Below are 26,275 nucleotides of genomic sequence, written 5' to 3' on the forward strand. Positions count from 1 at the left end.
TTTGGATTTAGTTATGGGGGTTCTGTCTATCCTCAGAAATTATTATTTAAATTCAAAGATGCTGATCACTTGGGAAAAAGTAATGAAATACTCTTCGTTACTGTTCCTGACAGTTCCTGAAATTTCTTACCTCTTTGGTTTTCTGTGACTTGTACGGCAGCATTTATAGTCTCCATTTACTCATCTCCTCTTTTCATTGATGCTTTACCTTATAAACTCTTCACACATTTTCAGTCGTTTTTAATTTGCTTCAGGTTTTGATCTCAGACCCTGAAAAATTAATCAAAACTGGATTTCTCCTGCAGTTGTGATAAGTGCTAACCTGTAGTAAGGTTGGTGTCACAGCTAGGCTGAATTAACACGTAGCTGCTTCTGAAGGTGTTATTTCATTCCTTCTCTGGCAGTGTTCTCAGTGCTTCACTTGGACCCACTTTGGTGTTTGTCTGATGAGGTGATCTGAGGAGATAGGCAAAAGAAAGCCTCCGTTTTAGGTTCATCTGACTCTGTCAGACTTCTCCCTGCTGGGTAAAATGAGCACCAGGCTTGGCCTAAGAATGGAGAACCATGAACACACTGGCAAAAGACTTCACAGAACTGCTGAAATGGTAGAAACTGGGCCATCGATCACATCACTGGTTCTTGATTAGGTAGATACAAGATACAGCTGTAACATCAAGAAGGCAAATATCTTGCTCCTTTTGTTTGCACTGGAGTGTAGGAGGATGATATATCATAATGTTTCTATCCACAGAGCACTTCAGCTTTTTTCATCCCTCATTACCAGTTCTTACATGCTTACATTAACAAGAGTTGGTACCAATGTTTTAATTGTCTGTTTGCCTCAAATGTTTTTACATTGACCTTGCCACAAATGTTTGTTTGAATACAGTAGTATGTTAACTATCTAGAACTGCATTCGTGACCTCTTAGCAGTCTGTTGTTCACAAGAAGTTGCACTTCTATTTGCTCTGCATTTGAAGTTCATGAGGGCTGGAATTCCAGTTTTTCTCAGCATCAGTAGTTTTTCATTTCTCAGTCAAGTTGTCTTAATTTTGCTGCCAACATTGTCCAAGTGGAGATGTCAGAGATTCCTTTACAAAATCATTGGTTGTTCACTTGTCAGGCATCTGGAATGCTGGAGGTGAACCTTAAGACACTGTGTTACTTCTTCATTAATGCTTACTAGGTCATGTGTTTTTCTAAGAAAGAAGGAACAGCTCCAGATTTAATAGATTTTATATTTCTTAACATCATTAGAAGTTTCTGCTTAGCATTTGCCTCTTCATTTTGCTAGGGTTGGCAATTTTCTCCTGCATTAATAACTAAGCAGAGCAGCTCACAAGCTTTAAGGCTGTTATCTTTAAATTGCGTTTACATATTTATATTCTGCTGAGTGAATGTCTTGCCTTTTAATATACTGTTTTGTGGCACATGTCACATGTCGTTCTATTTTCTGACTGAGAAAAAAGAGACCAAATTTATTTATCATAAGATTCATGTAAACCTTTTAATATGACTCTTTTTTCATTAGAGTTGATTCCAGTTTAATACTGTCCTACTGGTTTTTGTATCCAGCCTTTTTGGTCCATTCCTCCTTTGTAAATATCTTAGGTAATTACTTAACTTCAGAGTAATTAGTAAAGTATTTACTGAGAAAGCAGAGCTTTTCAGTTCACCAGGAAAGCTTGAAGATGGAAATTCAAGAGGACAAATAGGTTAAAAGCACAGAGTCAGTCCTCAGTAAGGAATGTGTGCATGTATAGGAGCATGAGTTTATAGATGGAGGGGTTGTGTGTATGTGCGTGGTTTTTGTCTGCATTTATCCATCAAACAGATGTCTGCATGTATCTAAATGTTATTTCGTGGCTAGGAACAGCTTTATGTCTCTCTCTGTTTTATAATTCATTTCCCTACTGTGTCAGCATAGAGGAGAATGAATTTATGTATACAGAATCCATCTTCCAAGACACATAATGCATTTTTTTAGCAGTAGGTTACAAAAATACCCTATGATTCTGTTTTTTAAAATGGCTCTGTAGCTGTGTTTCTTTGTGGTGTGTTTGCTTATGAGTTGTATGTATGAATGAATTTAAATGAAGTAGAGTGTTTATCAGAATATGAGGGTTCATTCAGAAACACAGATTTAAAGACAAGCACTTTTAAAATGCAATATCAATTTATTTTGGGAATACAACTGTAATGCACTGAGAAAAGGTAGTATCACCTACCCAGAGTATTTAGTTCTTGGTATTCTTAGCAGTACTCCCTCAATCACAGTATTATGAAGCCTTATCCTAAGAAAGTTCAATAACTTCACCTTGAGTAGCCTTGTTGGAATTTGAAACAGATTTATGGCAGAAACATGTGGTCCAAACAGCTGTCACGCAAAACCATTTTTACAAAAGCCCCTGAAAGTCTCATAGACTCAGAAATCTGTTGTGCATGTTGTTTTGACGTTTTGAAAATGAAGATAATACTAAATACATCCTTCAGGAAAAACCTCTAATATAGGCCTTTAACATAAATCCACAAGTAAAATAAGCTGGTGTGCTTGGTCAGATGTGCCTTTCTAACACAGCACTCAAAGGACTTTGGATTTATAGCTTGCCTTTCCTGTGGAATTACAAATAGTTTGATAGTACGTCAGTGGAGGCATGAAAATCACAGAAAACAAACCAGGATTTGGACAAGGATCAGAGAGTGAAAGAAAGAGTCAGCATGAATGCATCTGTCTTAGGGTTTTGGATTTGATTAAAAGAACCTTAAAATTCTGTCAGTGTAATCTCTCCAAAGTAAAGTTAGGAAATGCAAGTTTGTTTCCTGGCAATAGCTCTGTTTCATTGCCCAACATATTGGGATGTGGAGGGTGGATGCAGGCTGTCTGGGGAGAAGCAGAGTAAGCCATTCCCCTCTGCTACTTTCCAGCACTGAGGCATTCCCCCCATGTTGAAAAATTATTTTAATGCCCCTTGTTTAGACACTTGTTTCTGATCCACCCTGGCCTTTTCCTATCTCATGGACAAGTTCTCTCAGGGAAATAAGGAGTAAGGGTTTTGCTTACAAAAGGAGACAGAGCCTATAGTGCAAAGGGGAACAGAGCATGCAGATTACCAGGTTTTATATGATGTATTTAAATTTTAACATTTAAAAATGTTTGATGTGAATGATTCTGCGATTTTCAATGATCTTGTATGACAGCGTCAACTCCAAGTGGAAAAATAAGTGCTCTAGAATGAAGAATATCTTGAACGAAGCAATAAAAGGAAGTGGGAAGGTGTAAATATTTCATGCTGCAAATGGATGGATGATACGATAGTAGGCATAAGTCAGAGGTGTGATCATGACAGATGTAAAGGAAAGAACCTTGGAAATTCCAATTTTGAGTAGAAGATGCACTGAAGGAAAAAAAACCACCTTGTTTTGAAAAAAATCAAATACAACTGAGTTGCTAATGCTCCATGTGACAGTGGATAAATACATGCTTGCTGGTCTGACTGCACAGTTTGTCACTATAAGGCTGCTAGTTTAACAGGAACTCACCTCAGCCATGCTTTGATTTCTTTAAAAACTGTAAGGTTTCATTCAAGTACTCCTTTTTTTTTTTTCTGTTTTTTGTTCCTTTCTAAATAAGAACTTCTCTGTGGCTACTTTGCAAATGCCAGATTAATCATGAGTTTTAATATAGTGTTCAGAGAGCATTTTTTTGAATAAACAGCATTTTATTAATTGTTTTCCATTTTTTTTTCTTCTGCCTCTCATTTCAGAACGGTTTGATCACCACTGTCCCTGGGTAGGCAACTGTGTGGGGAAAAGAAACTACAGATTTTTTTATATGTTTATTTTATCTCTGTCCTTTCTGACAGTCTTTATATTTGCATTCGTTATCACCCACGTCATCCTTCGTAAGTATGCTGGTGAAATCAGATTACGTATGTAGCCATTTGCTTGAGTTTTTTAAGTTAATATTTTGATCATTCAGGGTTTATTTATTTATTTATTTGTTTGTTTATTTGCCTTTTCTCTGAAGCTTCACAATCCCCAGTGAGTCCCATTCTGGTCTATAGTAGGCACTGCTCATAGTAGTCATTGGCCTGGCACTGGCTTTACCTTAATGCAGTCTTAATTTTTTTGGTTTTGATATTTTTTTTGTCCTTTTATGGATGATTAATTGGAAGAGCATCATATATACTGTATGTTTAAGTGTACAGGTAGTATAATTTACCTAAAGAACTTTTGTGTGCTTTTTTACTGTAAGCATGGGTCACTTGCCATCCAGACAAAGAGGTAAATTACTAGAAAATAGATTGGAGCTATACTTTTTGTAGTTTCCTGCTTAGCTTTACACCATTCTCAACCCAATTTTTACCATGTGTTTTTTTCATTTGCATAGACATTCTGAGAACAACCAGTTCATAACAGAGTGAATCAGAAATATTAATGAGTTTGAGACTGATTTTTATTTGTATTCTGGGTTGCATTTGAGATCAAAACTCTTTTAGGTACTGTCTTTTGTTTCCATACCCCTAACTAATTTTGCTGGCTCCTATATGGTGATGATGGTGACAGGTTGCATGACTTGTCTTTAAGCACCTTTTGTATGTTGGTATTTTTAACCCATTATTGCTAAAAGAGCATTCTGTATTTTTCACTTATTATATAGAATATTGCTTTAAAGAGCGTTTCTTTAACCAGTTTAGAAATGTGATCTGTTTATTCCTTTATATTCTGTATTGCAACAGAAACCTGATAGAAATAATAATTTCAGTATATAACACACAAAGTTATCTTGATAATGATAATATTCAGAGAATGTTTTACTGGAAAAAATATGTCAAATTGTGCTCAATTTCTAAAATTGTTTACAGCATGCAGGGAAAAGTTGTATTTTAAAGAGCAGAATTCCTCCTCTTATTTGTTATTTCCAAAACTATGATGCAAGCACTGAGAGGCCCTCCTATAGCTAGTCCCTAAGCTAGAGCTGGGATCTGTACTTCTGAGGGAGTCTGAATGAACAACTTGTTTACATTACCAGATACAGCATTTCTAATCCCAGTTGAGAAAAGCAGAGATAAGATGTATATATTGTTTAAAAAAGATAAATTATTGGAAAAGGAACATCTGCCACTACTTAAGTGCTTGTTACTTATCTGGGCATACATGAGCAGATACATGCACACGGGTTTTTTCTGCAATCTTTGCTAGTGTTCAGTAGTTGAAAACATTCCTAGTCTGACAATGTAAAGCTATTTTTGACAGTATCCTACCTTTGTTTCACAAGGACTTCAGTGCTTTTTCTTTAGTTTTCAATATGTGAGTTACCAATATAATGTCAGTATTTCGTGTTATGTATGTTAAGTAGGTTTATCTAGTGGATTGGAAATTTACAAATACCTAACTCTTGAGTATGATTTAGACAAAGAGCAGAGTAATTAATTGTGCTTTTGTGTGGTTGAGAAGCACTTGAACATTGTGTAGGTGTTACAGCTTACGTATAGTAAATGTTAAATACTGAATTGCCTGTCAGCTGCAAAATATTCTTGCCATGGAGGTTCATCTACCTAGAATGAGACAAGAAAAAACATCCTTAAGCTCTAAAGATTGGTCAGTCCTCAAAGGCAATGGGAGCAGGTATGAAATGTGATTAGTTCCTTGAAGTTTGATTGATATACTGAAGCTTCAAGCCCAGCTCTCAAATTTGTCTGCTATAAATTTGTCTTGACAGTGTCCAAAAAAGAGTTCTTTAAAAATAAGTTTTTCTTACCACTCTACTCTCTTTGTGCCTACCATACCTCTAGAAGTCCTCCTGCCTATCTTTCTAATAATTACCACTCAACAATTTGTGTTCTGGTTTGTAGCTCTTCAGTTCTTTAGCTGATGCTGACCATTAAGCAGGATTCTCAGTTACTGAATGTGAACCTTTACTCTTGGCATAGACTGCTTTTTGTTAGCGTGGCTGAAGGAAGTCTCATTTCTTTTTGCACTATATTTCAAAGTCATACATAAGTCCTGGAAAAATTATTTTAATGCCTCTTGATTTAGACAAATTTTTAAAGTTTGTATATTTTTTATAATGCATCTTGCAAGCTGGCATTTTAAGATTTTGGTGGGCCTAAGTAGTGATGAAGATACATGTTTCTTTTTCTGTGGCCTTCTGAGGCATACATTGGAAATTTGTTCTTTCTAGGTTTAAGAATATGTGCACATAACATTACTGAAGACAATAAAACTAATTTGTGAATCAGTTACTCAAGATTCTCTTCCTTCTCCCCAAATTGAGCACATTTCCAGTAGTAGTATCTGTCTTTACAGTTACTTGTCTCTCTTTGAGGCATCAGTATTTCACCTGTTTGTTTTGGGCACTGGAAGACTGTGACTAGCAATAGGGTATAGAAATCACACCTATCTGCTGCCATTGCCATTAAGGATGCTAAAAATAGTAAGAAGGCAGGGAAAGTTCCATTAGTCTTGTACTTTGAGACTAAGAACCAATTATAAGAGTCTGAAAAAGCTCAGAAATACAAGGTAAGTAACTTCCCACTTATAACAATAAAAAGTAAAACTGACCAGGTAGGTATAGAGAATTATACCTATATTTCTTTCTTCTTGTCCAGACAAGATTCTTCTCTCCATACAGATCTTCAGATTAATTTAGCTGAGTGGAAAATTTTTGTTATGGGGAAAACTTTCAACCTGATGCACTTAAATAATTTGTGTTCTACAGTAAAGTTCAAACTGTGTGCCTGTAGCTATGTCACATTAAGGCAGTTTCTACAACAAATTCACTTGTTGCAATCAGAAAATTGTGAAATCACCCTATTTTATTAATATCTCATGGTTATGGAACCCAAGCGCTTTTTTACTTTGCATGCTTCTACACTTCCAGATGATGGGCTCATGCTTCCTTTGAGCTATTTTCAGCTACTAGATTGTCTTTTATTTGCCCAGAGAGAATAGTAACCTATTAGAAAAATCTTCTGTGTAAGTGCAGTAGGAGAAGAATTATAAATAAGAGAGCATCAAAGGATGCAAAGTTGGGAATCTGAGTTTATAGAATAAATTTTCCAAGTCAAAAATTACTTTGAAAAATGGTGTTTCAAAACGAAACAGGAGGTTATAATTTTTGTTTCCATATTAGGTCTGAAAAGGACAGGGGTAATCAGAAATCTTGTTCATGGGAAAGTATGTGTGCATCAATTTAGTATGACTGAGAAAATATCCTGCAGATTCTAAACCTGATAAGGACTTTTTTTGATGTTGTTGCTGCTGAGCAACATATTCTCAGCTTCATATTAGTAAATCTATTCTATGATTATTTGGTTATCTTCAAATGTTAATAATTTTAACTATAGTAAAAACAGCCCATAGTCCAGTTTCTTGCTTGGCTGGTAATTTTGGGTTCTATTTCTACAGGTTCTCAACAAACAGGGTTCCTCAATGCTCTGAAGGACAGTCCTGCAAGATATCCTTTCCCTGAAACATATTGTAGATTTTGTTGCAAAATAACATCTGAGATGGTTTTGATGTTTCCTTGCTGTTGTTGACTTGTGCTTTTAGACTTTTATCAGTTAATGATTTCATCACTTCCTGCGCAATAGGATTTCTTGCCACATTTTGGATGTAGGAAAGAGACTATAGCCTGGGGTGGTTTTTATTCTTTGTGTTTTGCAGAGCAGTGCTCTTGAAAAAGATCTGTAGTTTCCATGTCCATTAAATATGCTTCATATTTTGTGGTGGAATTCATAAATACATTTTGCACTATACACATGCTGTGGTTTCACTAAAAGCATTCAAGGATTGTTCTGCTTTTGCAACTGAAGGTATCCAAAATGGCTGATTATTTTCAGGATAGAAAATGTAGGTTTTGGAACAACAGAAACAACATGCTTTCCTTGAAGAACTCAATTTCTGAAACTGCTGTTTATGTTTTTAGATAAGTCATTGTCAAATAGCAACTTGCATTAAGTTACATAGCACTGTGTAAATTGTATACACAGGGACTACAATTGTTGTTCAGCCTGGAAAAGACAAGGCTCTGGGGAGATTTCATTGAGGTCTGTCAGTATATAATGAAATCTCATAAGAAAAACAGAGAGACTTCTTAGCAGAGCCTGTGGTGACAGAAGAAGGTTTTAAGCTGAAGGAGAGAGGATGTAGACTGGCCATAAGAAAGTTTCTGCATGAGAGTGGTGAGATGTGGGAACAGGTTACCCAGAGATTGGGCTGATGCCCCATATATGGGGCATATATGGAAATGTTCACAGCCAGGCTGGATGGGGCTCTGAGCAACCTGGGCTAGTGGAAGATGTCCCTACCCATGGCAGAGGGTTTGGGACTATATTACCATTAAGGTCCCTTCCAACCCAAGCCGTTCTGTGTTTCTATTCTGTAAATGCTCCATGCACATTTTATCACTTCATGGGAGCCTTTTGTATATTTACTACTCAGTGAGAATGGAGCCAGAAAGCAGCTAACATAATAAGAAACGGGAAACTCATGAAACCATTGGTTAGTTTCTGTACAGACAGTAAGCTTCCCATTGCTTATGTATATGTTTTGAATTATTCCTGTCTGAATAAACAGTTTTCACCTCTCATAAGGACACTATAAAATAATTCTTTCCCATTTGTCCGTTGTGCCTCACACAGTTTGCTTTTCCACACAAAGATAGGAAGAAAAAAATGTCATTTTTAGTTGTGCATAGAGACCTCTTTCCAGGTGATTTTCCCAAGTGTCAAATTGTTTTGTGTGCTTGTCTTCATCAGGTAGAATCACTGAGCTTTTTAAGCAAAGCCATGTTCAGATTTTTTTAAAAAGCACAAACAAACAGTTCTAAATAGAGTAACAGTAGCTTCCTATTAAAACAATTGTAGTCAATTCTTACAAAAGATAATTCTTTCAAACTATTTTCAAACTGAGAATAGCTTTCAGTTCTCTTTAAATCAAAAGAGAATTGCTTATGAATTTGAGGATTTTTGTACAGGAACAGTGGCCTGGAATTCACAATTTTTGTTCAGAGATGTGCTGCTTTAAAAGGCTTAGTAGTACATCCTGCAGAAATGCCTGGTTTGATAGTGATGTTGGACAATTTAAAAGCTTGGTTACAATTAATAACAGTAAAAAATTAAATTGTCCAAATAGTATTGGGAATGCTACTTTGGAGCCACTTGATTCAGGCACAGAGAACATGGCCATTTCAATTTTGCTAACAACTCTGTGCAAGATACTGAGGGGAAATATACTGTATGATGCTAGTAAGATACTATATCATAATATGCCAATGTTGTACTTTGCTGAGAATACATTGCTTTTTTGTGTTTGTTTTGCAGTTAATGGACTTAATTTGAATTAGTGGATTCTGGTTAATTTGACATAAACTACCCCGATATTCTTGAGTTGGTTTTGGATCATTGTGTGGGGAACTGAAAAATGTCCCTTCCTGTCAGGAACTGAAAGAGGTCTTGAACTGGAAGGAATTCCCCTCTTTTTTCTTATTTTTTTTCTTATTTGTTTCTTTCTTTTTTTTCCCCAGTAGGAATTACAACATGGAGAGAAAACTCACTTTTCAGTACCCTTTTGAGTGTAATTGAGATGAGGAACATCCTGTCGGTGATATGTTCAGGTTGCAGGGAACTCTTTTCCCTCTAAGGTTCTTCTTTTCTGACCTGGTGAATCTTCCACCTGGTGTGTAGATTCTACCCAACCATGCTCATCTGCAGCCTTCTTTACTATTTCTACTCTTTCAAAGCCCAGTTTGTATTGTGCATGATGTTTTGGGCTGTTTCCTTCTTTTACACATTTTGGAACCCTCTGCCAAGAATCTGTTTCCTTACCCGTTATCCCTTGTACTCCTTGCTTGAGCTGTGCCTGTTGCAGACACTCAGAGTTTCTGTCTTGTGCTGGTTTGGCATCACACAGCCTGAGGAGGAAATGAGAGGCAGAGTAGTGAACCTGCTGCTCAGCAGTGCACTTTGCTCATCCTGCTGCTTTTGGAGCAGATCTGCTCAAAATGCAAATGGCTCTTTCCTGGCTTTAAACCACTCTGATTGAAATAGATCCAAGGGAAGATTATACAGACACTTGAGGTATCTCCCAGCTCATTATGGGTGCGCAACACTGCAATACAAAACTCTTTACTTTTAACTAATGTTAGGATTTTTTATTGCAACTATTTATGTTCATCCATGCCATTTCCAGGCCGTGTCTCTGTGTAATGGTCAGGAGCTGTCATATTTTTCTTCTCTTGATAGGTTCAGTAATAAGGTGTATTTTCTGTGTTCTAAGGCTGCGTCCTCATTCTGGAAAATTTTGAGTTGACGTTGTCTTGGAAACTGACTTCACTAAAGGTTGATATGGTTAATATACAGATTATTTTTATCCTATTCTTCTCTCATCATTTTGTTCCTCATGATTAATTCTATGTATTTTTCTAGGAACCAAAACCTTTTATTCTATTGAATCATGTTCCCTTAAAAAATCCCAAAAATATTGAAATACTATAGAAAATAGCATTCTCAAAGCAGTTGTATTCTGAGTTCATGGCTGGCTGTTTTGTGTAAATAAATAAATAAAAGCTGTAGAAGAAAGCCTTCTACAGAAAGTTTGGAAAGTTCCTCTTTATGCTTGATTCTGTACAGTTTAGAAGCAACTTTACTGTCTTAATTATGAGGTAATGACTCTAACTTTAGAGTTAAAAGAATTATACAAACTATATTAAGTATGCAATGTTGAGTACTGACTGTGTGCATGTGCACAGTGGAGGTGAGGATGCTCATGCTGGACATGTCCCTGTGCTGTTCCCTGTAAGTCACACATGACGGCACCCTGCGAGCTGCCACCCTGGGGTGTGCAGCCCTGGACACTGCACCTCACACCCACAGGCTGCTGGCTGGACACACACTCCTCACCGTGTCTGCAGAGTGCTGTGGCTGGCCTAGGCAGATGCCTAGAGTTTCTTTTTTTCTGACCCCTTTGAAGTACTCCAGAGATCTCAAAGGACTTGTGAACTACCTTGTATTTTGTGACTTTAACTGTTATTGGATTTTTTCCCCCATTTGTGTATATTTCCTTGACTTTTAATTACTGTGCTGGAAGCTGTGGTGTGTTTTTTCTCAGTATGGTCCATTGTTGGCCTCTCAGGTTTTCATACGTATTTGATCAGCTCCAATCAAACAACAAATGAAGATGTAAGTTTGTAGTATATTTCTACATATGTATTTCTAAACAGTAATGAGGAGGTTTTTCTCAAGTTAGACATGTCTGCATCATTTTGTGAATACCTCAGTAGAAAAGAAGGAAAGTAATATGGTCATGCTTGATTCAAAAGATCAGATGAAATCTTTTTGACAATATTTGTTGAGGTTTGAAAATGGGCTCATTATATATGTAGTATTTCCATTATGGTTTACATATATAGGATCTCTGTCTTGAAAGAGGAAAATACAGGAGGGAGAAGACAAATAAGTGTATTTTATACAGTAGGAAATTAACAAGTTCTTTTCAGTATCTCCTTTTCACTGGGAGTGGTAAATATTCTTTAACTCAAAAATTGCTTACTGTGAAACTTGAAAAGTGTGTTGAATTCTCTAAACAAAAATTTTATCCTTTATGTTATCTTGCCTCTGAAACTTTTTTGCCATTCTGAGGTCCTGGCAAGGAGTATATGATTAATTTGAAGTTCAACTTTTTCATTTCTACAGCTGTCTATTTTGCATATAGGATTCCTTTGTTTTGGTGTTGAATTATGCTTAACTGTGTGTAGAGTTTTCATGTGTCCTTCCCTAAATAAAAGGTGAAATGTGTAATGAATGAAAGGAGAATATAAAATCTGCTATGGAGCTAATGGTATAGAAGGCTTTTGAAAATTTAATAAGTGATATAACAAAGCACTGCAAGCTTTAAGTTATTTTACTGTAATTTCCTGTTGTGCCTTTTTCATAGGTATCTGGTAGATATAAAAGTAGCATCTTTTGTTTTTGTCAATTATGTTTTGTTATTCTTTAAGGTCACAGTTAAAATTATAAATATCAATCATCCAGAAAAACACTTCCCAAGCAAAATCAAAATGAATTGTGCCTCAGCATCAAGTATCAAAACAAGTAGCCTGACTTGGAAGAAATCTGCCTTGTTAATAAGACAGATGAGATACCCAGTTATTCCTCGGTCATTAGATTTATGCCAAGGTTGTCTCTCTAGATGGACTTAGTGTGCTTCCACCCTCTTCCCTCAAATAAATGTCTCTTCTGGATTGTTGAAAGATAGATAGCAGGGAACTACAGCAGTGGAACATGTCTGAATATCAAGTAAACTGTTCAGTAATTTAATGTAAAACATAAATTCCCAATTGAATACAGCAAGACATTTTACTCAGGCTCTCAAGTATCTCACAAACAGAAAAGCAAACTAGCTAAGGGAAAATGTAATAGGCAATAAAAGGTAGCAATGACTGCATTTGCTTTATGATATTTTAGAACCTTTTGTGAACTTTAGGGAAGATAATGTTGTGTGATATTGTGCAGTTTGAAAACTTACCCAAGAGGATGGAAAAGAAGCACTCAGTTGCTGGCTTTAATCATATTTTGCAATTGAGCCTCTTCTGTAAAACATGCTATAATATTTGTAAAATTGAACTTGGACCATTATGCTTAGATGCTGAAATTCCTGTTTTGAGTATATTGATCTCTTGAGATTGTGGGTTGTCTACATCTGTGGAGCTAAAGCATGTGCTCGTATGGTCCAGCCTTCATAACAACCCAGAACTCTTAAATTGTTTGGAAAGTGTCATTATGGATTTTCTGTGGTCTCTTCTGCAAGTAGCATGTTGAAACTTTAATTTCTCACAGCCATTTTCTGTATTGTATTACATGTGATGCATATTGTTCATATCTCTTCAGATTAAAGGATCATGGTCAAATAAAAGAGGTAAAGAAAACTATAATCCCTACAGTTATGGCAACATCTTTACTAACTGCTGTGCAGCTCTCTGTGGGCCCCTTTCTCCAAGGTAAGCGTATCAAAAGTATTGTTAGCATAAATGAAGCCATGTGATGATTAATGAAAAAATTATTCTTCTTGATTATTTGAGTTTATTCAGCAGAATGAAAGTTTTAGATTAGTGTCTGTTAGAAGCTTTAAGTTTTTCTTCAGTGGTAAAGAGATAAGTTGGTAAATTGTGTTTAAACTAAGTTAGTGATCAAGTCTTGTAAAATTACATCAGAAATGGAAATAAGTTTGTTTGTTATTTGTACTTTCACCACTGCAGTTAATACCATAGAGCAATAAAAAATTTCTAGTAGTTATCTGTTGCATGAAGGTCAACCTGGAAGTTTATGAAACTTTTACATACCCAAGAAATGTGACATGAGTTGAGGAGAGTTGAGGAACCTTAAATCTACAACTGGCTTGAGAATTGTTGATTTTTGTCTTTTAACTCTGCAATGTTGTATTTAAATGGACAGTATTTTTTTAAATTTAATACTGTTAACATATATATATTAAACTGATTTTGGTGGTCTTACACCAACACAATTCCAAAGAACATGTAATGGATTATGTTTTGCTGAATACATTTTCACCTCTGGAAGTCTGAAATATTTATATATTTCAGGTTGGAGATGTGTTTTCATCTTGAAGAAAATGTAGTACAGAGCTGAGTCTAGAGAAATAAAACTGGAAGCCAGAAAAAACTTAATTCTTTTCTTATTCCCGTGCTCAGTGATTAGGCAGTTCATGTACTACATGCACATAGAGGCCCATTTTCACTGTAGAGAGGGGCAGAAAAACTTGTAGATAATTTTGTGGCCTGCTCCTTGGTTGGTGTGTTTTTCTTTGCCTGGAATTGCAAAGTTATGAATCTGAACAAGAAGAAAGAAAGTAAATTACTTTATGGTCCAGAGTCTCAGGGGTTTGTTTGGAGTGAGATTTCTGGCTTTGCTGTCAGGAATGTCAGAGGTGGTTCTTCCATGAGCAGTCGGAGTTTAACGGGGGAGACTGACATCTTTTCCTAAAGGGGAAACAGCAGAATAGAGGTTTCCACATACAGGGTTACCCCTGGTGAGGGTGAATAGCTTTGTTTCTGCTTCCTGCCTGTATAGATGTTGCCTGAAGCCAACCTTTTAATTCTGAAATTTTGCTTTTGATAAAAGTATGTGACATAAAAGCTCGATGCCACACTTCAAATTCTTTTGACTCCAAATGGAAATCTTTATTAAAACTACAGCATGTTTCTCAGTATATGAAATAGTATATTAGGCTGATAAAAGTAGCAGCACACAATTGGACCAGGCTGGCATTGACTCATGTGATTTAGGAGAGTTTTTGCATTTTTTCCTAAATTCCATGTAGCAACATTACTTATACAGACATTAACGTGTATATATAGAGGTTCTGCAAGGAGGTATTTTGTGACCACAGGGAAAAATTTCCTGACTGTAACATGTAAATTATAAGCTTGTGCCTTTTACTTTTCATCTCAGCTATGCCCAAGTCACTAAATATTCAGTTTTTTCCTGAAATTCTGGAAAAGTGGCTTACCAGTAATTTCAGCTCAAAATTCAAAACCTTCAAGTACCTTTGAGCATGGAATGCAGATGAAGAGAGGGTCCATAAATAATCAAAACTTATCTCACTTATGTTAAAGATCCTTTATAATTTTTAAACCTATGCTACCAAATTCAGAATGTATTTTACATGTCGTCAACAGTGACTTTCAAATCTTAATTTGATCCTTGGCTGTCAGCATAGGTCTAACCAGTATTCTGGTGCAACAAATTATATAGCTTCTCTAGGCATCTTTAATCTTTAACTAGGTTGGATTATTTCATTCTGTGTATTTGGTTTTAATCTTACACAGATTTTTTTTTTTGCTTACATTTAGTAATTTCTCCACAGAGCATTTTCTTAGAAATAAGAAGTTTTATGAGTGCATCACTGTGGTAAGCACAGTGCAACCCTATAAAGCAGTGTTAAGTGGCTGTCATGAAACACCTGGCAAGTTAAGTTGTCTGTCAGAAAGAAAGATTAAGTTTTCTTCATTCCTGCTAAATTTTGTGATTAAGTAGTTTCAATTTAGATGTGGAAGCTGGTAAAAAAAAGGAATCTTTAAAAGAGATACTGAATCAAAGTGCCCTAAGTGAGTTTTGTCATTTGTTTTTTCACCTGTGGTTTAAAATTCTTTGGTTTTGTGGTATCTGCTGGTAATCTTCTAAGTCTATGTGATAAAAATCAAAAAAAAGTAGCAGTGTGTGAGCTTATATGACAGGCAGTATCACAAAGAACAAGTACCTGGTGAGTAGAAAATGAAGTCCAGTACTTCATTTGACTAAAAGGTAACATTAGAATCTGTTGGTGAGGCATTAAGGTCTGTTGTATGATAGAAAGTTTTTATTTCTTTCTTTTGAGAGGAGCTAGTTATTGATCAGCAATGTCTCTAATACTTCCCTTTACTGTGATTATTCTGTAGCTTAATTGACAGAAGAGGATTTATACAGCCGGATACACCGCAATTAGCAGGACCATCAAATGGCATTACCATGTACGGGGCCACACAATCCCAGAGCAACATGGTAGGAATCATCCCATAGTGTTGTTCATCAGGATTCCTGTGAATGTTTTTCTTCTCCACTTTCATGTGAACTAATCAAGTAATAACTAACTGGATACAGCTGACACACTGGGTGGAATGAGTTCTTTAATAACAGTAAAGAAAAAATACCCCAAAGTCCAAGGCTCTTTTTAATGTGCGTTTCACACAGTGTAATAGTTACTGCTCATGAATTGTAAAAAAAAAAAGAGTCTTTTCTATGATGTTGATTTATTGAATATACTGGCATTTTGACTTTTGCTGTTGACACCTACTGTGTTTTGAACTGGAATATTCAAGTATCATGGACTTACTCTGGTTCATCATTTTCCAGCTAATTATTATTTTGTGTGGCACTTTCTTCATACTCTATTTCCTTCTTTGCTTATGCACTGCGGTTTTGCATAGATTAATGTATTTTGAAAAGCAAAGATGAATAAAGAGGAGTTTCTAGGGGAGAAATATTTTGAAGAAAGAACAGGAGGACACTGAACTCGAACAAAAAATGGCTACTGAATTGATACAACAAAACTTCTTTAAACATCTTTGAAACTGTGCCAGTAGTATTTACTTTGGTTTTTTGCTGGTAGCATTAGCTATCATAATGGAAGATAGGATTTCCAGTGCCAAGAAGAGAATAATTGGAAAGGGATCTTTTTCTGAAGGCAACCATCTTGCATATGTGCCTATGTCTGCATTGTTGTCCACATATCTTCACTTTATGTGGGTTCTAATACTTTCCCAAAGAAGATGTGAGTTATGGATACCCTTCTTCTGCCAAAAAAAGAGAAAGCCACGAGGCCTTCTGACATAGTTCAGCCTTTCTTTTGAACAAAAGAAGAAAAGATGCACTCTTCCAGACAGATTAGTTTTAGTCTCACTCATAAACTTGTATAAAAATTTTGCAGTAGTTCCTAAGCTGATTTTACTTAATGTTTTGAGAATTAAATAGATTTGTTAGTCTCCCTAATAAGAAAATGTATTAGAGACATGGTATTAAATCTGAATCTTCTGAGGTACAGTTGAGCAGACCAAGGTAATGCTCTATGTCAATTTTACTCAAAATATTGTAACTCTGAAGAGAGAAAAGTGAGTTAAAAAAAAAAAAAAAGAGAAAGCAAACACTAGAAATGGGCTGAGGTCTTTCAGGGATTACCCAAACCTTCTTATTTGTGAGGATCATAAACCCACAATGTGTCCATGGCATTAAATTGTCTTTGTCATTGCAAGAATTTAGACACTATCATTATTCCTAGATATTAATGAGAAAATCTTTGCCAGTTTGTGAGAAAATTGACTATGTTTGTCTCTAGAAATGGAGAAATCTGTTATGGTATTACTTTAAATCAAACGCGTAGCTGTCACAATTTTAGAGTATAATACCTCTAATTACACAAATTCTTTAAAGATTTCTTCTTATATCCTGGAATGAACTGGAAAATAAGCTTATATCCACATGAGCTGGGAAAAGCCTGTGTTCTTTAACAGTTATCAGAGTTGCTCAGAAATGTGCAGATTTCACTCCTGAAAATGACCTCTTAGAAAAGCTTGAAAAATGTAATGTGTCTTGTTTGGTTTGAAGGAGTATTTTGGAGGACTGTAATGCCATTTTTCTCAGGGCATCTTTTCTTTTCATCTGTATCCAAGACCAGCTGGTTTCTAAGGACTGCTGGCTATCAGCAATAAAATTTCTCCCTTGAGTTTTGTTGTAAACTGTTAAAGACTGGCTTAGTTTACCCATCTCTCTAACACTATTTTCCCTTCCCTGTTGAAGGGAATATACCTGGTACTGGAGCTGGTGTTATGATTTCAGATAAAGACAGACAAAGTGAAATTCCTTGACTTAAAGGGGCATGTGTAGATCATAGCTGTAGACCATAACACTTTTTCAGTCGCAGAAGTTTGGCCGTTTATACATCATCAGAGATATTTATACTACTTTAGCTTTATTTATACTACTTTAATGCTTTTTGATTACAAGAAATAAATCAGTAGAAGTCTGAAGTGTGTTTCAGTACACCTTTGTGGTGTGACTCTCTTGATTTTGTTGCAGAATGTATTATGTCAGCTCTTCATTCTAGATGTTACCCTGCTTAATACACAGTGTGCTAAAATATCTCTCCTCATCACTGATAAAAAAATAAAGATTTAAATCAGCATATTCTCTCTCACTTGTCTTCTCTTATTCCTTCCCTCTTTCATTTCCCTTTGTTCCCTCGAATATTTTACAGAATCAGCTAGGTTGGAAAAGACCTTTGAAATCGAGTCCAGCCTATGACCAAACACCACCTTGTCAACTAGACCATGGCACTCAGTGCCACATCCAGTCTTTTCTTAAGCACCTCCAGGGATAGTGACTCCACCACCTCCCTGGGCAGCCCATTCCAATGTCTAATCACCCCATCTGTGAAGACCTCCTTCCAAATGTCCAACCTAAACCTTCCCTGGTGCAGCTTAAGACAATGTCCTCTTGTCCTGTCACTAGTTGCCTGGGAGAAGAGCCCAACCCTCACCTGGCTAAAACTTCCTTTCAGGGAGTTGTAGAGAGCAATGAGATCTCCTCTGAGCCTCATACTTAGGCTAAACAACCCCAGCTCCCTCCGCAGTTCCTTATAGAAGTCAGTGACTTGTGTCTTTCTAAACAGAATTCTTGTGTTTCACCCAACAAGTCTCTTGTCCCTCATTAAGTCTCTGTGGGTTCCTTAGTAAAATACTCTCTTTTCATTTATTTTAATTAATCTTTTAGCTTAGCCTCATTTTTGCAGTTCAGTTCAAAATAAATATCATGCTAAGTGTAAAGTTGCCAGACACTGGTTTTCAGCACAATACATTATCTCTTTTTCAGAATACCATTTGTGGGGCACTCTTTCTGTATTTAATAGCTTTTGTGGTAGTTTTGCCTCTGAGACTTTGAATATTTAGTACAGCATCTACCCTACTCATGTTAGCGACCCAGTTTGTCACAATCTCAGAAAATCAGAGCTTGATTTTGTTTTTTTTCTAGATCTTCATAGAAGAAGTTTTTCTCATGTTCTCTCCGTAGTATCTACTTTGTTTTACTAAAAGCTGAATCTCTGTTTACTTCCCTGAAGGCTAGAAGCACATACAATTATTTTCCTGGTGCATTCCCAGTGTTTTTAATTTCTTTTCAATATAATTTGAAATTAGTCTGGTAAATTCATTAGCCAGCTTCTTAATATCCTTATCCACATGAAAAGCATGGTCACTTGGAACTCGTAATCTGTAGGTCTGGTAATTACCAAAGTATTTCCCTATTGCATTTTATTGCTGATTATTTTTATGAGCTCATTATCAGTTTGATTACCCAAGTATTTTCTTTATTCTAAAGAATTTTTTTGTATGAAGCACAGTATCTCACCCATTATGATATAACAATTTTCTCTGTAATTTATTCTTTCTTTTATTTTAAAGCTTTTTTTGTGTGTGTGTGTTCTGAAAAAAGTTTTTATTTACCCATAAACCCATGAATTACCACTACTTGGGTCTGGACCACTGTAGTACTTAGTTTTTTCTTAAAGCTGCAGTTGATTCTTGGGTTTTGATATAGGGTATTTTATTCTTTAGTGATCCATTAGGGGGAAACACAAAATTTGTCTCATTCCTTGAATTTTTTTTGAGGAATTAGTTTGGTTTATATTTACTATGATGTCTCTAGGAATTCTCTCATGCCTTATAAAATTATAGACTTTGCTTTGGTTTAACTCCATGTCAGGACAGGTTTATTTCCTTGTTTTTAAGAAATGTCCTTATATTCTTACATTCCTAGGCATTTCTTCTTCAGTGTATAGGTAGTTCTGTGTGTCCCAAATTGCCTTGTTTCTAATTCTCCATTTCCTTTCCTGGATGCAAATTCTTTAGTGTTTTCTTACATATATGTACTGCTGAAAATTGTAGGAATTGTACTGCATGCACAACATTTATTACCAGTGATAACTGCAGGAAAGTCCTCTCCCACATGTTCACTTAAGTATTTCTGTTACTGATCTGGAAATAGATCCAGCTGACTCAGGGAGCATTAACTCTGACCGTCCTTTGCTTTTCATATTTGCATTATTAGGAGTAAGTTTTTCTATCATGACAATAACAGAATTTGCAAGGAACACAACCCCATTTTTCTGGGAGTTTTGCAAGTGTGTTTCCTTGTATATTTATTGATGTACTTCCCAGACACCCAAAACAAAACTCGGGCTCTTACCAAGTCAACATTTCCACTGTCAGAGTTGACAGAAGTTTTTCCTTAAGGCATTTTACTTCACAGGTAAAATGGGTTACAGGCACATGCAAGTAAATAAATTTCAGCATTTGCTTTGGGTTGAGATATGTTTTGGGAGCAATTCTTTTGATAGTGCATGTTTACTGCATTTTTATTCACATCTCAGAGCAGTGTTGGAGCACATGAACTAGATTTATTGTAGAAGATACATCCCTGGAATGCACCCAAGCTGCTCTAAGAATTCTCAGACTTTCAGTCCATAAGAACAAACAGTCTCCAATCTGAAGTGAAGTCTCTGGGCCAAGTGTAGCTTCCTGTTTGGCTTCAGAATTGTTTCATAGATGTACTCATCATGAATCTCTCTCTACTCATCTACTAGCTCTGTACTGCTTGATAGTGGAACCATTGATTTTGGGGGCTTCTGGCTCAGCTGTTGCACAGTATCCACAGCACATGGATTTTGATTGTGGAATCCTACACCTGCTGGGAGCAGTTACACAGCTCTATCCCTCCACTCTTCACCCCTCTGTTGTGCCCAGAATATGGCATTTCAGCATTCTTCCTGTACCTCCATGCCACTGTCAGCCTCCTCTGAACTCTGTGTTGTTTGTACTTTATTCAGAGATTGTGAGACTACTCATCCTGCTTTTTTCCATCTTCTGAGAACTGTAACAATTCTTGAATGTTACTAACATTTAGGAGATTTTAAACTTAAGTTTATTTAATATTTAAAGTAAATAATTCTGATTATTTCAAAATAATCAGATTTAGAAATGTGAAAAATATATTGCCATGTACAACAATGTTATCATATTTTCTGTGTAGCTTAGAAAAACAGATTTTCTTCAGGAAAAAAATTTTTCCTTAGTTGTTTGTATTTATTGTGAAATAAACAGTATTCTAGGTTTTGTCCAATTTGCTTCAATTTCTGCCTTTTTATGTGGAAATAAACAGATATCTAAAAATTTCTGTGCATATATTTAGTTGAACTTCTGTACTTGTAGAACTTATTAAACTTGTCCTACCTTCAGAATCTGCTGTCTTGGAAACAGTGGAAATTTTAAGTGAAAAATAAAGTCAGCATATCTGAAATAAGAAAATGCTAGTAGAATAATTTCTGCAGTAGATTTTTAGTTATTTAGATTTTAGTGCTCAGCTTCCTTTTTGTTATAGTCATAGGCTTTTTCGTTTTATTTGAAATTCTCGTGTTGGATAGTTCATGTGATTAGAAGCAGCTAAGACTTCCTGCCCTAAATTTCATTCAGTCAAGAAATAACGAAATTGACAAAACAAACCACCACACCAACCCTATAGCAAATATGATTTCCTTGCTTTAGTTTTCTGTTGGCTGTTTGGACTCAAGAATAGTCTACCTGTGTATTATGTGTTGTTTCTATGAGATGTTTTGAGAGCCTCATAGAGCCACATACTTTTTCTGGCTTAGACCGTGTAATAGTTCCCTTTCTAGAAAGTTATTTACAGCCTGGATTTTCCTAAGGATTTTGTACTGATCACTGTTGAACAGACAAGAAAAAGAAAACCTGAAATTTATCTAAATTAAAGGAGAGACTTTAGGGAGGTGACAAGTGCATGGAAAATTAAGAGATATTTAGTACCTGAAGTTATAACACTATCTAATGGAGCTTTATGAGGCTACCTTGTCTTTTTGATATTAATTTAACTGAAATGCAGTAGCATTCCTTAAGAAGAAAATTAACTCAGACTGTACAATGAGTTCAAGTAAATTATCCTCAGCTAAAACAAAGCTGTGTACTTGTATTGCCTGGAACACATTAATGATTCCCTTTTGAAGATCAGAACTGAAGGTTGACTAAAGCAATAAGTCAGCTGCTAACATTATTTGTTTTCAGTGTACCCCAGTGGTTATAAGCATTCCTTTATTATTTAACTTGTTCTTTGGCTACTGCCTTTCAGAGAAAAATAGGTTTTGGTGGTCTTTTTGAAGTTTGAAAATTCATTTAACATATTTTTAAAGTGTGCATAGTAAGGTTGGTTGAAGTTTTAATTTAAATAAGCAGGCGTGAATAACAGGATATTAATCAAGAATTAATTATTCACACTGAATTACTAATTGAAAGCTTGACTTTAAAAGATGCTGACAGTTTTCTTCTTGGTAAGGTAGTTAAGCAAGGTTATGGCTTTAAGCCTGTGAGTAATCCCTCTGAAATGATAGGGAACCACTTTAGTTGTTTGGCTGGGGCTGTTCATCATTTTGCGGGGCAAAGATTGCTTGCAATTTATATGAAATCAATTTATGTAACAGGAGGTCAGTCCATTTATCTTTCTGAAAGCAGAAGTCTTGGAAATATGCACCTGAGTAAGGACTGAGCTTCTGCCTGTCAAAAGTAATTGGTCTAGAAGTCCTAAACCACTTAGATGTGTTTTAAACACTACCTGTCTCTTATGATCAAGTAGTCTGCTTGCACACTTGCTGAATGTTAGGCGTGTGCATCCCTCATTAAGCTATTCAGTGGTGAAATTGGAGAACCTGAAAATAGCAGTTATTTTAATTAACCATTGATAATTGTGGTTTTCATCATACAATAAAGGAGGCAAAAGTCTTCCCATGAGTTTTCAGAGTGTGGCACAGTGGCGTATTAAACTCAAATGGGTGTTTTAGGGAATTGCCTATTTTGTAACAATATTAGTAACAATGGTTATGGTCAGGAATATCTGAACAGATGATGGATCTGTAATATGTAGTAATTTGATAAAAATCGAAGATGTCAGTCATAGAGCAGAACATATTGCTTTAACAGAATACTTGAGATAACAGTGAATAGGATGTCTTACCTCTGGAGATATCTTTTATTCTGCTTGCTTGCCTCCAAATGTCCTTCATTGCATTTGTAGTTGTATTCACTGATTGTAGAGGTTTTTCTTATTCAGCAGAGCAGTACTTTGGCAAATGAATCGAAAAATATTTTGAAAAACTGTGATGTTATAACTGATCAGGCAATTAATTAAATAATTTTTTTTCCTTAGCTCTCAAAAATCATGCCAATTCATGTTAAAAAAACTTAATTTGGCACTAGGTGTACTACCCACTTAGTTAGCTGGACATTACTGAAATGCATACCTGTCTTTTCATCTCAGGGAATGATGGGTAATATTGTATAAACTGTTTTTAGGAAACAGAGCCAAAAAAAACCATTTCTGCTAACACTCACTGAGCTTAACTGGATTTACATAATGCTGAATTTGGCTTATTATTGAGACAATGCTTGCCAGAAAATGTGTGTTTTGTACCTTGATTCGTCACATTGTCAGGATTAATCAAGAAACAGCCTAAAAATCAGTAAGGTTGATCTCAATGCATCTGCAGTGCTGCCTGCTTTCTACACATCCTCTGGAGTATGGAGTATAGTGTAGGACATTCTCTAGAATTTATATATAATGTATTAAGTTGTGAGGGGAAAAATTTTACTCATAGAGCTTTATTACTAACTGTGTAAGATATCTCTGTCAAAAGAATTCTAGTTCTGGAAAACCTCTGTGGTAGGTTAATTCCTACATGTGAGGAATTCCTACAGTTAAAGGAAAAAATTGCCTAGTGTTTTTTAAAGAACCCTTAAATGAACACTGTGAATGTATATAATAATTTTCTTTGATAATAATCCAAAGCATTGGCTCAGTTATGCATGTCTTTCTTTTTTTTTTTTTCCTGGGCAGCATGCAGTGGGATGTTTGGGTGGCTAACCATGGAATGATACTAATGGCTTTCTTTTTTTCTCTTCACATCCCATTCTTTTCCATACCTTTTTATCCATATTGTCCATTTTTTTTATTCTCTGTTCTGTTTTTATATGATTTTGACACCCTTCCATTCTACAGTGTGACCAAGATCAGTGCATTCAGAGCACTAAATTCGTTTTGCAGGCTGCTGCCACCCCCCTCCTCCAGAGCGAGCCAAGCATAACTAGCGAAGAGCTCCCTTTACCAGGAAAGACTTCTCTCAGTGGGCCTTGTGCAACTCTGACTCTAGGGCAACCAACACCACCATCTTCTATGCCTAATCTCACATCAGATTCAGGTTTGACAGACATCATACCATTAAAAGAGGAGCACGAAGGCCATCAGTTCCTCACTCCTGAAGAAGCTCCGTCGCCGCCCGGGATGCTGCCGAGCGGGAGCCCCATTGCGCACAGCCGCACCATGCACGTCCTGAGCCTGGCCAGCCAGGACTCCTTGCACGAAGACTCGGTGCGCGGCCTCGTGAAGCTTAGCTCGGTTTGAGCAGCTTTTCTGAACATCACACCATTCCCCGGTGTCTATACAGATCTGTGCTTGGCAGGAATGGCGCTGCAGTACCGCTGTAAGGCTTCGTAACATGCCTGTAATGGAAACTTTATCACTTAATGGAGTCTACTAAAAAGGACAAGTTATTTTTTTCAATGGAGCTATGGCATTTTTTTGGCCAGGTTGTTAACGGTTGTGCTTTGATGGTGACTGCGTTTTACTTTTAAATAAAACCAGAAAAGGTCAATAATCTCGTTTCCTGAAGCTGGGGTACAGTGAGTTGGAAGCCAGCCTGTAGCAAACACCATGTACAGTACAAAAGAGAGAGATTCTTGGATGTAAGTGTCATGCTCTGTGTTCTATGCTCTTGTAATACACACTTGTTACGGCTTACCACACCTGTGGCCAGAATGATCTGCACTTACGTGTTATGCTACCAATATTTGAGATAGAAAATTGCCATTCCATTTGTTAATACAAAACAAAACAAAAGACTGCAGATGTGGATTTGCATGCCACGCTACAGTATGTGTTACAGTGGTGTTGGTATTAAGAGAAAGTGCTGCTTTTTTATTTGTGACTTTCAAAGTGCTGTTTCGTTTAAAGACAGTACAGCAAACAAATTAATGGACTATATTTTTTGAATTTATTAAATTTTATTTTAAATTAATCAGTGGTGCCTAGAAGATGATGAATTACTGATTTGATCATGTTGCATATCATTTAACCTTATGTTTAAGTGTTTAAGTGAGGTATTGTGTTGTGCCATACCACAAGATCCTTCCACTCCCTAATGTGATACAATTACCTGTGGACCTCCAATAAAATGACATCCTCTATTCCATTGGTGTGTACAGTTATCCTTGCACAGTTTTCATGGGGCAAAGAGGGGGAAATCATGACTTGTTGAGATAGTTTGTAAAGATTTTACTGGAATATGTGTACATGATAAAACTAGAGCTATGGAGGAATAGCTGGTTACAATTAGGATTGCTTCACCATTTTTTATGGTTTTGTTTGAGCTGTGTATTTGTTCCCAGAGGAGGTCTTTATTTGGAACCAGTAGAATTAACCTCTGCTTGCACTGTAATACAGTGTGGCTGAAGGGTGAGGGGCTTAAGGTTCAAGACTAAGACAGAGCTTAGTGAAGTAATCTTAAATGAATAATAATCTGTAGCTCTTTCCCAGCCATTGTTCGTCATTTGTATTTGTCCTTTGAATGGAAATTTTGATTTCATGAAATTCTTTTGTGCTTTTTGTTTGCCTGTTTAAGTAAAGCACAACTAAAAGATTGAAGAGAATTTTATAAGTATTTTTTGTGACAGCTGAAGAGAACCTTTGTTAAGCTGAAAAACTGTAATAGCTTTAATACTGTATTTACCTGCTTTTCAGGGTGTGGAGCCTGGATTATTCTTTTCCTAGGACAAATTGCGTACAGAATGGGCTTTATCTGATGTTTCTATGGCATGGAAGCATTTACCAGTTAAGAAATGTAACAGTTCTGTATTGTTGACCATGGTCATTCACTGACTCCCAGCTAAAAAATCTTTTTTAACTTTTGTTGTGGAAATTGAGAACAATCAGTCTGCAGAAAATCGTGCACCCGTGCTATTGAAGATTCTGACAAAATACTGACAAAATCCCTATTCCTGTAAGCTTTCATGAGCTTCATTTTGAGTCTGTTTCTAAAACTGATGATGTTACCTTGGGCCTGATTCAGTGTGTAGAACATAGCAGTGCTTTCTGTCTGTAAGTGCCACAATGGGTCCACCAAAGAACCTCAGGCAGACAAATCTGTCCTAGTTATTTAAGCCACTGAAGAAGCTCTGGCAGACAACTCTGTCCCAGCTATTGTAAACCACCTTCCCCATATTTTCCAGAAGCTGGGACAGTCTGGAGTTCTTTCTACCAGCCAAAGCGTAGTGACAGACATGTCCCACTTGGCTGGTCTCCCAGTAAGCCATGAGTTTCAGCACTTCTGTGTCTGCTCTTGAAGAAGTCAGTGATGCTCATCTTGATTCACCTTTCCCTGGCATGGCTTCTTGGGTATGAAGCCATGAACATCTGCATTAAAGCAAACAGTGGATTGAGGGCTGGAGATACTGCTCTGATAGACGTGGGTAAAGAATCCCAGCTTTGAGTTTGTAGACTAGTACTTGATGAATCATTCTCTTCTCTAATAGGTGTCTGTGGGTAGTTAACTG

General features: G+C 36.3%; 1 protein-coding gene across 5 annotated transcripts in view; it reads left to right on the plus strand.

Moving 5' to 3' along the window:
* Positions 1 to 24,915, plus strand: part of ZDHHC14 (zinc finger DHHC-type palmitoyltransferase 14) — a 94,465-nt gene extending 69,550 nt beyond the window's left edge. For 2 of the 5 annotated variants that reach the window (XM_064413410.1, XM_064413409.1), the window contains exons 4-9: positions 3,765 to 3,902; positions 7,411 to 7,459; positions 11,081 to 11,183; positions 12,891 to 13,000; positions 15,458 to 15,560; positions 23,712 to 24,915. In XM_064413410.1, coding sequence (XP_064269480.1) covers positions 3,765 to 3,902; positions 7,411 to 7,459; positions 11,081 to 11,183; positions 12,891 to 13,000; positions 15,458 to 15,560; positions 23,712 to 24,068 — 860 coding nt within the window. In that variant the 3' untranslated portion in view covers positions 24,069 to 24,915. Of the gene's footprint in view, positions 1 to 3,764; positions 3,903 to 7,410; positions 7,460 to 11,080; positions 11,184 to 12,890; positions 13,001 to 15,457; positions 15,561 to 23,666 lie in introns of all 5 variants that reach the window. The other 3 variants (XM_064413406.1, XM_064413408.1, XM_064413411.1) reach the window with 2 other exon arrangements.
* Positions 24,916 to 26,275: the final 1,360 nt, after the last annotated feature.

The sequence above is a fragment of the Passer domesticus genome, chromosome 3, assembly GCF_036417665.1.
Source record: "Passer domesticus isolate bPasDom1 chromosome 3, bPasDom1.hap1, whole genome shotgun sequence".
NCBI classification, from domain to species: Eukaryota; Metazoa; Chordata; class Aves; order Passeriformes; family Passeridae; genus Passer; species Passer domesticus.